Consider the following 14,872-nt stretch of genomic DNA (forward strand, 5'->3'; position numbering starts at 1 on the left):
ATGTAAATTGAAAATAACATTTGTTAAGACAACCAGCCACGGTAGCTTGAAAATATAAAGAAAGGGTCAATTCACACAAACTCCTTTTATAACCAATAAGTCAAACGCTACAGCTTGAACAAAGGTTGTTACTGAGAATGCAAGATGACACTTTACAAACTTTAGAGTTTTAAAATCAAACCTTCACTGTGGCAGACATGAACCTTCTTATTTTCCAAGTCACTGTTTCAAGTGTACATACTTACATGTCAAAAACAAGTGGTGGATTTGGTTCTTATTCCAGGTCACCACCACAAGCATGCTCTCAATAAGAGCCAAAAATGTAATGAGTATGGAAAAAAACTAGCCTCTTAACCCCAGAGGGGAGAATCAGATACATTAAGCAGCAGAGAGTTTACATAAGCATGGGCACGAGTTTGTTGCCCATTACACCAGCATCTTCAAGAGCTGTAAGCTAGCTTTGAATACTGGTAATGAAAAAAAGTGGGAAGTCACTCCTCCTGCCCTGTTTCTGCTCTCACTTTAGAGAACACAACATGGTAAGACAGCCACTTAGCTTCATCACTGAGCAATTTTACTCTTGACCTGCTATGAATTTAGTGGTGGTGGTGGGGTTAGATTTTTTTTCCCCACTAGATATGAAATAGATTCTTGACTTATTGAAAATGAAACCATTGACCACTGACTTCCATTTAGGAGATTGCTACCATAAATGGAAGAGGGAGTTAAATAACTTTAGAAGCTCACTTCTCAAGAGGGCAGGGAGATGTTGGTACCTAGAATCTGCAAGAAAGTGTGGGGGAGGCTTGCACAGGGGAGAACTTGCTTTACCTAGAAAACTACAAATCCATCCTGAAGTTTAAAATGGGCAAGGTGACATCCTGTATTCTCTACTGCCAAGCCAAGCTGGGCAACTGATACGGATACAGTTAACTCTTCTTTTCACATCTATGAAAAGAGCAAGAAGCTGAGTTGCTGTCTCTCAGGGAATGGAGCTGCAGAAAGAAACCCAGTACAGGCAGGAGACAATGTCTCAACACTTTGTACTCCATGTTATAGGGAAGCAGTTATCTCAGACCATAAGGTTATTACAACAGCCAGATCCACACTTGATTTTCTACAGATTGACCACTGCCCATATTTACTCACCGGCCCCACTGAGGCTTTTTCCTTGGATTTATTACACTGCGGCTACTGTGAAAGAACAGACTAGAGGGAGGCCAATCAACATTCAAAATAAAATTTAAAATTCCTGACTTCTCAATCAAGTTTTCCATAACAAACCACCCTCTTACGTATTTAAAGCCTAATGCACTTTCCACTCCTAATAAAGTAACATACCTAGTTCCCTCCATGTGTGAATTATAACTCTAATCAGAGCCCCCTTACCCAGTTCTTTTAGAATGAGCGAGGAGGAAGATTTGCACTCTTCTACTGCCATGCATGGAATAAACAAGCAGGTGCCCACCAATGATCAGTCGTACCAGAAATAACACATTCTGTAATGTCATTACTGGGTAACCTGTAAGTGGCTATTTTACTGACAAAATAGCCAAGACACTTAAACATTCCAAACTTTGCTTGTTCCAGTTCCTGGCAGTGACCATTATCTTTGAGCTCCAGCACTACTGCTGCAATATGCTGGCCCTTGTACTACACCACTACTTACCATGAAGTTTAGAGCAATGCAGCACTTTCATCTAGTACACAATGAACTTGTCCTTCATTGAACAGTAAACAACTTCACCCTTGTAGGAAGCTACAGTCTTTGTAACTATAACTAAAAATTAAAGAAACTTGCTTTAAAAATGTTGAATGTCAATTTCTAGCTCCAAAAACTGCTGTCATTTCTGTTCCACTTCTTTAGGGGAAAATGTATAATTAGCTGGATTGTACTCCTCCCAAATCCTTTCAAACTCTGCCAGGAATGGCTTCACATACTCTGCATCCTCCACAATCAGCACATTCTCACGATTATTCTGGATAGCTTGAGTAGTCCAGTTCATGGAGCCAGTGATGAGCATCTTTCTATCCACGATAGCAAATTTATGATGCATGTAGCCACTCTCATGGTCGTGACGTACCTGAATCCCTGCAAACAAGTAAAACCTTTTCAACGTGTTGTCTTAAAGTTAAGGGGCTTTTTTATGGCCAAAAGCTACACTACATTAATAAAAAGTGTCGTTAAGAAAGACTGGTTAAGAGCCTGATGCCCATAACTTTAAAAAAAAAAGTGTTTGATGCCATTCCTCACCACACCAACTTTAAGGTTGGAAAACAATTTAGCCTTGTGGTCATCTTGCCATGTCTGTCCCTGTGTCAGTGGGTGTCTGTTGTTAACAGTCTGTACAGACAGGGAACTTAGGTAAGCATTTTCCAGTGTGCACAAGTCACAGGGGAGACCAGGTGGAGGTCTCATTGGGGTCCCTATTAAGGATGTTAACAGTTCCAGTTAATCAGAAGGGGCTGGAGCAGCTCCTCACCTGCCCCAGCCAAGGGGCTACAAGAGCCAGGCAAGGGGCTGCCAGAGCACCCTCCTGCCTGCAGTGAGCCAGTTAGTGGTTTAAACAAATAGTTTAATCACTTGACCCTCTAAAGGGGCTTTTACATCCTTAACACTGACCTCCCCACCTCCCCTTTCCCCCCCCTCCCGCTCTGACCTCCCCCCCTCCCTTCCCCCCCTCCCGCTCTGACCTCCCCTTCCCCCCCTCCCGCTCTGACCTCCCCACCTCCCCTTTCCCCCTCCCTCCTGCTCTGACCTCCCCACCTCCCCTTCCCCCCCTCCCGCTCTGACCTCCCCCCACCCCCCCCTTTCGCCCCCTCCCCTCCCCCCCCTTCCCCCCCCTCCCGCTCTGACCTCCCCACCTCCCCTTCCCCCCCTCCCGCTCTGACCTCCCCACCTCCCCTTTCCCCCCCTTCCCTCCCTCCCGCTCTGACCTCCCCACCTCCCCTTTCCCCCCTCCCCTCCCGCTCTGACCTCCCCACCTCCCCTTTCCCCCCTCCCTCCCGCTCTGACCTCCCCACCTCCCCTTTCCCCCTCCCTCCCGCTCTGACCTCCCCACCTCCCCTTTCCCCCTCCCTCCCGCTCTGACCTCCCCACCTCCCCTTTCCCCCTCCCTCCCGCTCTGACCTCCCCACCTCCCCTTTCCCCCTCCCTCCCTGCTCTGACCTCCCCACCTCCCCTTTCCCCCCCCCCCTCCCCTCCCTGCTCTGACCTCCCCACCTCCCCTTTCCCCCTCCCTCCCTGCTCTGACCTCCCCACCTCCCCTTTCCCCCTCCCTCCCTGCTCTGACCTCCCCACCTCCCCTTTCCCCCTCCCTCCCTGCTCTGACCTCCCCACCTCCCCTTTCCCCCTCCCTCCCGCTCTGACCTCCCCACCTCCCCTTTCCCCCCCCTCCCTCCCGCTCTGACCTCCCCACCTCCCCTTTCCCCCCCTCCCTCCCGCTCTGACCTCCCCACCTCCCCTTCCCCCCCTCCCGCCTCCCCCCACCTCCCCTTTCCCCCCCCTCCCGCTCTGACCTCCCCACCTCCCCTTTCCCCCTCCCTCCCGCTCTGACCTCCCCACCTCCCCTTTCCCCACCCCCTCCCCTTTCCCCCTCCCTGCTCTGACCTCCCCACCTCCCCTTTCCTCCCTCCCCCCCTCCCGCTCTGACCTCCCCACCTCCCCTTCCCCCCCCCCTCCCGCTCTGACCTCCCCACCTCCCCTTTCCCCCTCCCTCCCGCTCTGACCTCCCCACCTCCCCTTCCCCCCCCTCCCGCTCTGACCTCCCCACCTCCCCTTTCCCCCTCCCCTCCCTGCTCTGACCTCCCCACCTCCCCTTTCCCCCTCCCTCCCTGCTCTGACCTCCCCACCTCCCCTTTCCCCCTCCCTCCCTGCTCTGACCTCCCCACCTCCCCTTTTCCCCTCCCTGCTCTGACCTCCCCACCTCCCCTTTCCCCCTCCCTGCTCTGACCTCCCCACCTCCCCTTTCCCCCTCCCTGCTCTGACCTCCCCACCTCCCCTTTCCCCCTCCCTGCTCTGACCTCCCCACCTCCCCCCTCACGCCCATTTTCCCCTCAGCCTTCCGTCCCCCCGCCCCTCGATCTCGGCGCCCCTCACCCGCCTGCCGCAGGCGGCCGACCTGCGAGCCGCGCAGCGCCATGTAGTCGGCGTCGGTGACGAGGCGCACGCGCACGCCCCGGCGGTGCAGCAGCTGCACGGCGCGGCCCAGCTGCGGGCTGGAGAAGGCGAAGAGGCAGAGCTCGAGCGAGCGGCGCGCGGAGAGCAGGCGGCGCAGCAGGCGGCCGAGCGGGCTGTCGCCGTGCGGCAGGGGGCAGCGGCAGGGCGCGCGGCCCGGCCCGCCCAGCAGCGCCGCGGTGCACGTGACGGGCGACGGGAAGAAGAGCACCTCGCGCCGGGGGGGGGGGGCCGCCGCCAGCCGCGCGCCAGCGCCAGCGCCTCCAGGGCCAGCGCGAGCAGCAGCGCCGCGCCCCCCGCCCAGCGCCACGGCAGCGTCGCGAGGCCCGGCCACATGGCCCGCGCGCCACGCCGCTCCGCGTCACCGGGTCACGTGGGAGGCGGCGGCTCGAAGTCGACGGATCACGTGCCGAGGCGCGCGCGGGGGGGAGGTCGCGCATGTGCGAGACTGACGGCGGCTGTTTGAACTTAGCAGCGCCCCCAGCCCCGCCCCCAACCGCCGCGAGACGGGCGCTCAGCTGGGGGGGCCTGGAAAGAAAGGGGGGGACTGGGGAGAGTGAGATGAAAAAAGTGGGGGGGGGGGGGGCTGGGGAAGCGTGGGAACCGGGGGGGAGGGGCTGGGGAGAGTGGGAAGGGGATGAAAAAAGTGGGGGGGGGCTGGGGAAGCGTGGGAACTGGGGGGGGAGGGGCTGGGGAGAGTGGGAAGGGGATGAAAAAAAAGTGGGAACCGGGGGGGGGGGCTGGGGAAGGGGATGAAAAAAGTGGGGGGCTGGGGAAGCGTGGGAACTGGGGGGAGGGGCTGGGGAGAATGGGAAGGGGATGAAAAAGAGTGGGGGAGGGTCTGGGAACCGTGAGGGGGGGGGTTAGCGGGGGGGAAGTGCCGGGAAGGAGCCAGCAGGGGGCTGGAAAAGGAGGGATGGGGAGAGTGGCCCCCCACTGTGTCTTTCCAGTGCTCCTGCTGCAGGTGCCGGGGTGAGTGTAGCACAGGAAGCCGTTCCCGTGTGAGTTTTAACCGAGCTGGTAGGTACCACTAGAGCAGGGCAGGTGTGGGTAGCAGGGGCCATGAGGACATACTTGAGATTCCTGACCTACACTGGAGTCTAGCCCCCCGATATTTCAGTGCTACTGGTCCACCAAACCATCCAACAATTACACCTTAGTTTGCAGGGTAGACCTACTTTCCAATGGTGAGTTCTTTGGGTCAGTGGCTTTCATTTACTATAGTTGCACAAAGCCCAGTACAAAGAGGGTGGCTGGGTCTCATTTGTCCTCTACTCCTCATTTATTTATTTCTTAAACTATGTTACTCCTGGGTTTAATCCCTTTCAGTCAGTGGTGCCCAACCTTTTTTATACCACGGACCAGCAAACCCATTCACAAACTTTTGTGGGAACTGTAACTTTTTATTTATGTATTTGCATATTCAGATATGCAAATAAAATGTTACAGGTCCACCAAAAGCCCCGGCCCTCAGAGACCGTCAGTACAAGCCCTAACTCTTAGAGCCCCCCCACCCTTCCACTACCCCCAGAACCAGCCACTGACCAGTCACCTGCACCCAATCCCCTGACCAGTGCTAGCCTCCCACCCACCAGACCCCCTAGTGTCAGCCTCTTGTTTCCAGAGCCCAACTGCACCCAGCCTCCAGTCCCCAATATTAGCCCTGTCCTCATAGTCCCCCCACTTCTAGCCCCGCCCTCAGTGCCAGTCCATTGCCTCTTAGAGCCCCCACCACCAGCACTAGCCTCACCTCCAGAGCCTGCCCCACCCCCTCGCCTAGCCTTGCACTTCCTCCCAGCTGCATGCTGCTGCCCAGGTCATGGCTGCTCTAAGGCTACAGTGGTGGGTTCCGCACAGCCCTCCCGCCTGCAGCAAACTGCTCTTCCGTGTCCAGGAGGAGACCCTGCCCCTCTCCCAACAGCTGCAGTGGGAAGGGGCATGCTGGGTGGTGTACCCCAGCCCCCAGAGCTGCCATGGCCTGGCAGCCAAGTGGTTTGTGCCCGGTGCCGGTCTGCAGCCCAGCAATTGGGAACTGTTGCTTTAAATTACTAACATACATGAGTTTCCCCCTCACTCCAGTTTCATTGCTACTTTTGACTGGGATTATTAAGTCACTGAGAAAGCAATGAATGATCACAAGGGAGATCTCCTAATCCATCAAAGGAGATACACATTCAGAAAGCATTCCAGTAAGTATGTGTGAAAGTCATTTTTCTGAGGTTGCTGAAAGCTGTAGTAGTAAAATTGTAAGGGCTTTACGGTCCAAAATGCCACTTCTGCCATTCTAAGTGTATCATGTGACACGAATGGTGTGAACTCTTCCACAGCTAAATGCTGCTAATGCTGTAGAACAGTTCAGCTAAACTGGCACGTGAGTAGGGTCCTAGAGGAGAAGACAAGATTTATGGAGCTAGAGTAAACTTGGCCATAGTAAGTACAATTGTACTAGCACCTCTGCACTGACAGACATTGCCTATCCCACACCTATATCCCATCATTTTCCTGCCTAGCTTATTTGTGAAACTAAAACTCAGAAGGCTATTTCTACAGTGGCAGCTTCTTGCACAAGACCAGCCGTTCTTGTGCAAAAACTTGCCTGCTGTCTACACTGCACATGCGTTCTTGAGCAAGTACATTTACAGTATAGCGTTGTAAAACAGGGCTTCTTCTGGAAGAATTATTCCTCTCCCCATGAGGAATAAGCCCTCTTGCGCAAGAGCTCTTCCACAAGAGGGCAGAGTAGACAGGCAACATGAATTTCTTGCGCAAGAAGTCCCTATGGTTAAAATGGCCATCAGAGCTTTCTTGCGCAAGAGAGCATCCATATTGCCATGAATGCTCTTGCACAAAAGCACATGCCAGTGTAGATGCGCTCTTGTTGAAGACTTTTTGCACAAGAAATCTTCTGCAAAACAGTTCAGCTACGTCTAGACTGGCATGATTTTTCCACAAATGCTTTTAACGGAAAAGTTTTTCCGTTAAAAGCATTTGTGGAAAAGAGCATCTAGATTGGCACGGACGCTTTTCCGCAAAAGCACTTTTTGCGGAAAAGCGTCTGTTCCAATCTAGATGCGGTTTTGCGCAAGAAAGCCCCGATCGCCATTTTCGCGATCGGGGCTTTTTTGCGCAAAACAATACCGCGTTGTCTACACTGGCCTTCTTGCGCAAAAGCATTTGCGCAGGAGGGCTTTTGCCTGAATGGGAGCAGCACAGCATTTCTGCAAGAACACTGACAATCTTACATGAGATCGTCTGTTCTTGCAGAAATTCAAGCGGCCAGTGTAGACAGCTGACAAGTTTTTCTGCAAAAGCACTTGCTTTTGCGGAAAAACTTGCCAGTCTAGACGCAGCCTTCTTGTGCAAGAAGCTGCCAGTGTAGACGTAGCCAGAAGAGTTCTCAGAGCATGCCTAAAGCAACACAAATTGGCCAGAGAAGATGAGAAAATATCTCTTGTAACCTTTCAGGTACTCATCCAAGATGGGGGAGACATACCTCCCCATTCAATTCCTCTTTGATGTGGAGAAGGGAATTGGATGTGTGTCCCTTCCTCCTTCATGTAAACCCTAAACACTGGATTGTGGGATTTAATCGCTTCTGAAGCTGTGTATAAATAATCCCATGTGCACTGAGCCACAGTAAGAATGACTATAGCCAAGAGTATCAGAGGGGTAGCCGTGTTAGTCTGAATCTGCAAAAGCAATGAGGAGTCCGGTGGCACCTTATAGACTAACAGATTTATTGGAGCATGCATCTGACGTAGTAGGTCTTTGCCCATGAAAGCTTATGCTCCAATAAATGTTAGTCTATAAGGTGCCACAGGACTCATCATTGCTTTTGTAGCCCAGAGGTAAGGCACTTATACAAGGTAGGATTTTAATTTGGATTTCCTTTCTCCATATCAGGCAGAGAAGGGGATAGGACCTAGTCTCCCACATCCCAGATGAGTCCTGTAACAACAGGGCTAACAGTTAAAAGGGAGGTTATCTCGCTTAACAGCATTAATGAAGAATTAGGCTCATGTAGTTCATGTCTTGTAAGAAATGGTTTAAGTACTAAACTCCCATAGAGTGTGTTAGAAAAAAAAACTGCTCCCCCAGTAAAAAGTTTGGCCAGGCCTCTCTTGCTATAAGTGGGCTGCAGTACTCCTTGGGAGAAACCGGCCGCACCCTTCCTGCATACCATTGCCCTTAGAAAAAGGGAAGGTGTGAAAAGGGGAAAATAGCCTCAGACTCTCCCACCCGTCACCTTGGCGTGAGAACTGCGGGGCTTACCTGGTCTCATGAAATCTGCACAGTTTCGGCCCAACCCCTGGGACACAGACCCCCCACTTGGTGACCATTGGGCCATATATGGTAATATGCAAGCGCAGGAAAGCGATGTGCAGATTTGGGGATAAATAGCCATCACACAGTTCACTCTAGGAGGTCTTCACAACACACATACCACTGTGCGTGTGCCTTCCCGTATACTTCAAAGCGCTGCCAGCCTGATCAACCGACCAGCCACCTCCCCCGACTCTCGGGCGTAACCAAGGCCTTTGCAACCGAATCGATATCTTTGAAATGTTCCGTGTGCTGTGTAAGTTGGTATGTATGATTTGATTTTCTTTGTTGTATAAGCTTAGTGTTGTAGTTGTTTTGGGTAGTACATACAGTTTGTAGTTATCACTCTTATTTAATTAGTGTAGCTGGATATTGTTAGAGACTATTCCCCTTGCCATTCCCATCCTTATATCTCTGACACGTTTAACTAGAAATCGTAGAATAAATATAATAAATACTATAAATTCATTATTAACACGGTCTATTAAAAAATCTTAGAATAAATACTATAAATTCATCACTGTCATAAATAAATAGCCTTTATTTGCTAAAACTGTCCACCTGGTTCTGTCCTTTCCCCCTTGAGTATGCATCATCAGACCTGTGATTCTCGCGACAGAGTGTTCACAAATGAGAACCCCAAGTACAGATAGGCATCTCTCTCCAGCCTGCATTTTGGTGCTGTGACACGATATACCACAAAATAGCATTCTGAAACCCCCTATGTACACCACTACGATATGATTAGGATGTTTTGTACACAGTATGCCTTGTGAGGTATCATTTGTGACGTCATGATCTACTGAACGTTAATGTCCTGTTGACTTTGTTACCATTAGATCTGAACTTACTGGCTGTATCTAGACTGGCAAGTTTTTCCGCAAAAGCAGCTGCTTCCGTTTGGGCAAAATTCCTTTTGCGCAAAAGGGCCAGTGTAGACAGCTCAGATTTGTTTTGCGCAAAAAAGCCCCAATCGCGAAAATGGCGATCGGGGCTTTTTTGCGCAAAAGCGCGTCTAGATTGGCACAGATGCTTTTCCGCAAAAAGTGCTTTTGCGGAAAAGCGTCCGTGCCAATCTAGACGCTCTTTTCCGAAAATGTTTTTAACGGAAAACTTTTCCGTTAAAAGCATTTGCGGAAAATCATGCCAGTCTAGACGTAGCCACTAAGTTTTGTTTTGTGAGATACTGAACTGCATTGGGAAACACACACAGTCTCTCAGTGGTAACAAAGGAGTAGCTAGTGCTGACCAGACCAGTGTTGAAGGCCTTGTCATGTTACTAGATTTTAAGGGAAGCAGCCAAGCTCACTGTTGCACCCATGGGGGGGGGGAGGTTTACCCCCAAAGTGTATACATATGGGCTACGTCTACACTGGCCCCTTTTCCGGAAGGGGCATGTAAATTTCATGAGTCGTCGTAGGGAAATCCGCGGGGGATTTAAATATCCCCCGCGGCATTTAAATAAAAATGTCCGCCGCTTTTTTCCGGCTTTTAAAAAAGCCGGAAAAGAACGTCTACACTGGCCCCGATCCTCCGGAAAAAGCGCCCTTTTCCGGAGGCTCTTATTCCTAAATATCCCCCGCGGCATTTAAATAAAAATGTCCGCCGCTTTTCCGGCTTTTAAAAAAGCCGGAAAAGAGCGTCTACACTGGCCCCGATCCTCCGGAAAAAGCGCCTCCGGAAAAGGGCGCTTTTTCCGGAGGATCGGGGCCAGTGTAGACGCTCTTTTCCGGCTTTTTTAAAAGCCGGAAAAAAGCGGCGGACATTTTTATTTAAATGCCGCGGGGGATATTTAAATCCCCCGCGGATTTCCCTACGACGACTCATGAAATTTACATGCCCCTTCCGGAAAAGGGGCCAGTGTAGACGTAGCCATGCAGCTATGTGAGGGAGGGATAGCTCAGTGGTTTGGGCATTGGCCTGCTAAACCCAGGGTTGTGAGTTCAATCCTGGTGGAGGCCACTTAGGGATTTGGGGCAAAAATTTGTTAGGGATGGTACTTGGTCCTGCTGTGAAGGCAGGGGGCTGGACTTGATGACCTTTCAAGGTCCCGTCCATCTCTAGGAGACAGACAATCTCCATTATTTAAAAAGAAAGTGTCAAACAAAAGCTTACCTTCTACTGATTCCATATATACTATTCATGTAATTGTATAGTGTCTGTGTGTGGAGTTATAAACATGTGCTCTATGTGGATGCTGGAAATGTCTCTGTCTGTGGTTGAGCAATGGATGAGGAATGCTCAGCCAATAGATATGCTAATGAGTGAGGCTCCAGGGACAAGGGATCTCTAAATGCCAAAGACACACCTGGCTACGGACCATGTAACCTGCTCCAGCCAAGATGCTGTGAGGAGAGGTATATAAGTGCCATGTGGCCCCTCCATCTTGGTCTTCAGTTTTGCTCCTAATCCCAGATGCAGGCTTGCAGGGAACAACAAGCCAGAAAAAACTGTGGACCCATCCTGACATCGGATGTATACCAGAGACTTTTAAGATAGCAGAGATGTTATAAAGTGCTAAGAGTCTGCATCAAGAACTGGGTGATTTGATACATGTAATGTCAGGGGCCCCAAGTTTGAGCAAGCCACCCTGAGCAGTACCCAGACCTGTCCTGTCCCAGGCCCATCAGGAAGCATCACCTCTCCCAGACACTCCTGAAAGACAGCATGTATGCAATGGGCAGAAGGCAGCAGGGAGCTACTTAAACCACAGGTTACAGCAAGGATTTTTTTTTTAAATCTGAAGAGTATACTTGACAGTTGATGACATCACCAACTTGGCCTCTTGCCTCCCCCCCATGTCAACTTCAAGGATTGAGGGATACCACATTTGGCAGAAACTGCAAGGTTACGTCTACACTGGTGTGTTCTCACGCAAAAACTCTTTTGCGGAAGAGTTCTTCTGCAAAAACTCTTCCAGAAGAGAGCGTCTACACTGGCATGTGCTTTTGTGCAAGAGCATCCATGCCAGTGTAGATGCTCTCCTGCGCAAGAAAGCTCTAATGGCCATTTTAACCATAGGGCTTTCTTGCGCAAGAAATTCATGTTGCCTGTCTACACTGGCCTCTTCTGGAAGAGCTCTTGCCCAAGAGGGCTTATTCCTGAATGTGAGCGTCAGAGGTCTTGCGCAAGAAGCCCTGATTTTATACATTAGAACAGTGGTCTCCAACCTTTTTAAGCACAAGATCACTTTTTGAATTTAAGTGCAATTGAAGATCTACCTCACACCCAAATATCCTTGTCCTGCCTTCTTTGTGCCCCTTCTCTGAGGTCCCCCGTACCTGCGCACTCCATCCTCCCTCACTTTCACCAGGCTGCAACTGAGGGTTGGGGTGCAGACTCTGGTCTTGGATTAAGGGATCTGGAGTGTGAGAGAGGCTCTGAGCTGAGCTTGGGACAGGCAGTTAGATTGCTGGAGGGGGTTCTAGGAGCAGGCTCTGGGAGGGTGTTTGGATGCAGGGGTACTCAGGGCTGGGGTAGGGGGTTGGGATGCAGGAGGGGGTTCATGACTGGGGTAGGGTTTCAGGATGTGGGCTCTGACTGGGCCCTGCTGACCTCAGGTGGCTCCTGGGTGGTGGTACAATGGGGCTAAGGAAGGCTCACCCTGGTCCTGCACCACTCCCCAAAACAGCCAGCAAACTCCATCCCAAGTCCTGTTGTGTCCCCTCTGCTCTGTGGAAATGGGATACAGAGTGTGGGGGGGGGCACCCTGACATTGGCACCCTCCTCTCCCTCCCCTGCCCAGCAAGCAGGAGGCCCCTGAGGGGACAGCTCCAAGGCAGAGGGCAGGAGCTGTGCAGCAGTGTGGGAAGGGACAGCTGAAGTGCGGCACTTGACAGCCTCTTGGCCAAACCAGTCAGGATCCCGTCAGAGGTGCCAAGATCTACCAGTAGATCCCAATCCACTGGTTGGTGACCACTGCATTAGAACGTCAGTTTACTTGCGCAGTGTAGACAGGCAGCGAGTTTTTGTGCAAGAGCAGCTGCTTTTGCGCCAGATCGTGCCAGTGTTGACACAGCCCAAGAGGGGGGTTATAAGGAGAGAGAGCGTATTCAGTCATATCATTTGGCCACATCAGCAGAGCTAATATTGTCTTGGGAAAACAGGGTGGGATATTTAAGCACAATGCTAAAATTATAATTGTACATCTCCTACAAGAGACAGCATAGACACACAGCCCTTCACTGTATTAAAGCATCTGAAGTTCTGCTGCTTCTAACTGGAGGGTTGTAATTCAAGGCTGTGTCTAGACTGGCACGATTTTCCGGAAATGCTTTTAACGGAAAAGTTTTCCATTAAAAGCATTTTTGGAAAAGAGCGTCTTGATTGGCACGGATGCTTTTCCGCAAAAGCACTTTTTGCAGAAAAGCGTCTGTGCCAATCTAGACACACTTTTGCGCAAAAAAGCCCCGATCGCCATTTTCGCGATCGGGGCTTTTTTGCAGAAAACAAATCTGAGCTGTCTACACTGGCCCTTTTGCGCAAAAGGACTTTTGCCTGAACGGGAACAGCATAGTATTTCCGCAAGAAGCAATGATTTCTTACAGTAGGAAGTCAGTGCTTTTGCGGAAATTCAAGTGGCCAGTGTAGACAGCTGGCAAGTTTTTCCAGAAAAGTGGCTGATTTTCCAGAAAAACTGGCCAGTCTAGACACAGCCCAACTGTTTACAATTACTAACAAGAGAGTTTAAGTAAACTGCCTCATGAGCATCTGCCACTCTATATGGGTTCATCTGCACAGAAGCCAAGAGCCTGCTTTCAGTTTGGATAGACACACACTCAAGTACAAGTGGCTTTGTGCTCAGGTCACTGGCCCAAGCTGCAGGCTATGCTACTGTCGCTACACTACTATTTTTAATGTGCTAGCCTGCCTCTGTGTACTCAAACTGGGAAGCATGTTTCCAGCTGCAACGTGGACTGGTCAGTCCCTTAAAAAGGCACCTCCTTTCTCACTAAGGCTACATCTATACTACCAGGTTATTTCAAAATAAGTTATTTCAAAATAGTAACTTCCAAAATAACTATTTCAAAATAAGCTTATTCCTCTTCACAAGCAGAAGTTATTTCAAAATAAACCCATTATTCTGAAATAACAGGTTTGATAGCGTAGACACTCATATTGTTATTTCGAAATAAATCCCCAGTGTAGACATGCCCTAAAGGTCCAACAAACTATTCTTGCAATGTACTGGGTTTGCATTTGGGGAATGAGGTAACCAGAGATCTGATGCAACTCCCCTTGGGAATCTGTGGCAGTCTTTCCATTTCCTTCCATGAATACTACTGGATTAAAGAATTTGATCTTCCTCTCCAGATAATTAGGTGCTCTGGAAGCCCCAGAAAAGGTTCTGTATGTTCATCAGCCCAACATTCTCTCACTGCTGATACTAAACTGTAATGCTGCCAGCAAATATATGCAGGAGTTCATCTGGAAAGACTGAAACATGTACCAAAATTTCTTTCCAGATATATCTATAGCTTGCTTATAAAAAGCTGCTTGTGCTTACAGCAGAATTAACTCTTCTTGATCTCTTCACTTTCCTTCCCTGCTAAGTTTAATCACAGATCAGCCACTACATGATGGGAAAAGAATTGTCTGCTCTCCCTAGTTGTTTGGGAAGTCGACAGGTTATTTTGACAGTGGAGACTATTAAATTATAACACAGATGTAATGACTAGCCACATGCTAACCACAAGTTCACTTTTTTTAGATTTACAATAGGAGTTTTAAAAAGCTATTTTGAATATTATAACTCTGGTCATCTGAAGAAGTGGGTTGTGCCCACGAAAGCTCATGATCCCATCTACATGTTTTGTTAGTCTATAAAGTGCTACCAGACCTTTTGTTGTTTAAGTTTATCCTGTACAGACTAACTCAGCTACCCCTTGAAGCTTTCGAATATTTTTGATCCCTCTCCTGTTTGAGAAAGATGCATTCTGACTATCAAGTCATGCACATGCTTCCATCCATTGTCCTTGTTTAGAAGTTCAACACCAGCATGCCTGAAACAAATCTAAAAACGTAACAAGAAAAGCTTTGTGTTGGCCTGTACAACCTTGATGGTACATTTAAAGGGTGAGTCAATGTGCTGGAATAGCATCTCACTCAATTAGCAGAGAGGTGTCTGTGTTAGAAAGTCAGCTCAGGCATAATGCAACCAATTTGGAGATTATTCTCCAGTAGCTTCTACCTGAGCCTTGATTCCCTCTGCATTCCAGCTGTTAGTAAAAACATTAACAGAGAAGGTAACTTACAAAGCTCAGAGTCACCTTTTTGGCTTGATTCTTGTGTCATCTATCCAGCTCATGTCATCCCAAGAAGGCCTAATCTGTCTGGCTCATATCCATCCTTAGGGAGCCTTTTGTTCAATGT

The 14,872-nt window shown here is 49.8% G+C and overlaps 1 protein-coding gene across 1 annotated transcript; it reads right to left on the reverse strand.

Annotated features, from left to right (window-relative positions):
• Positions 1-70: 70 nt before the first annotated feature.
• Positions 71-4,528, reverse strand: PLD6 (phospholipase D family member 6). Its single transcript, XM_075899729.2, is given in 3 exon segments — positions 71-2,092; positions 4,100-4,408; positions 4,411-4,528. Coding segments are annotated over 3 exon segments (660 nt in total). The 5' UTR covers positions 4,514-4,528; the 3' UTR covers positions 71-1,844.
• Between the last annotated feature and the right edge of the window lie 10,344 nt (positions 4,529-14,872).

Source organism: Pelodiscus sinensis, chromosome 15 (assembly GCF_052426305.1).
Source record: "Pelodiscus sinensis isolate ZL-2025 chromosome 15, ASM5242630v1, whole genome shotgun sequence".
Lineage (NCBI taxonomy): Eukaryota > Metazoa > Chordata > Testudines > Trionychidae > Pelodiscus > Pelodiscus sinensis.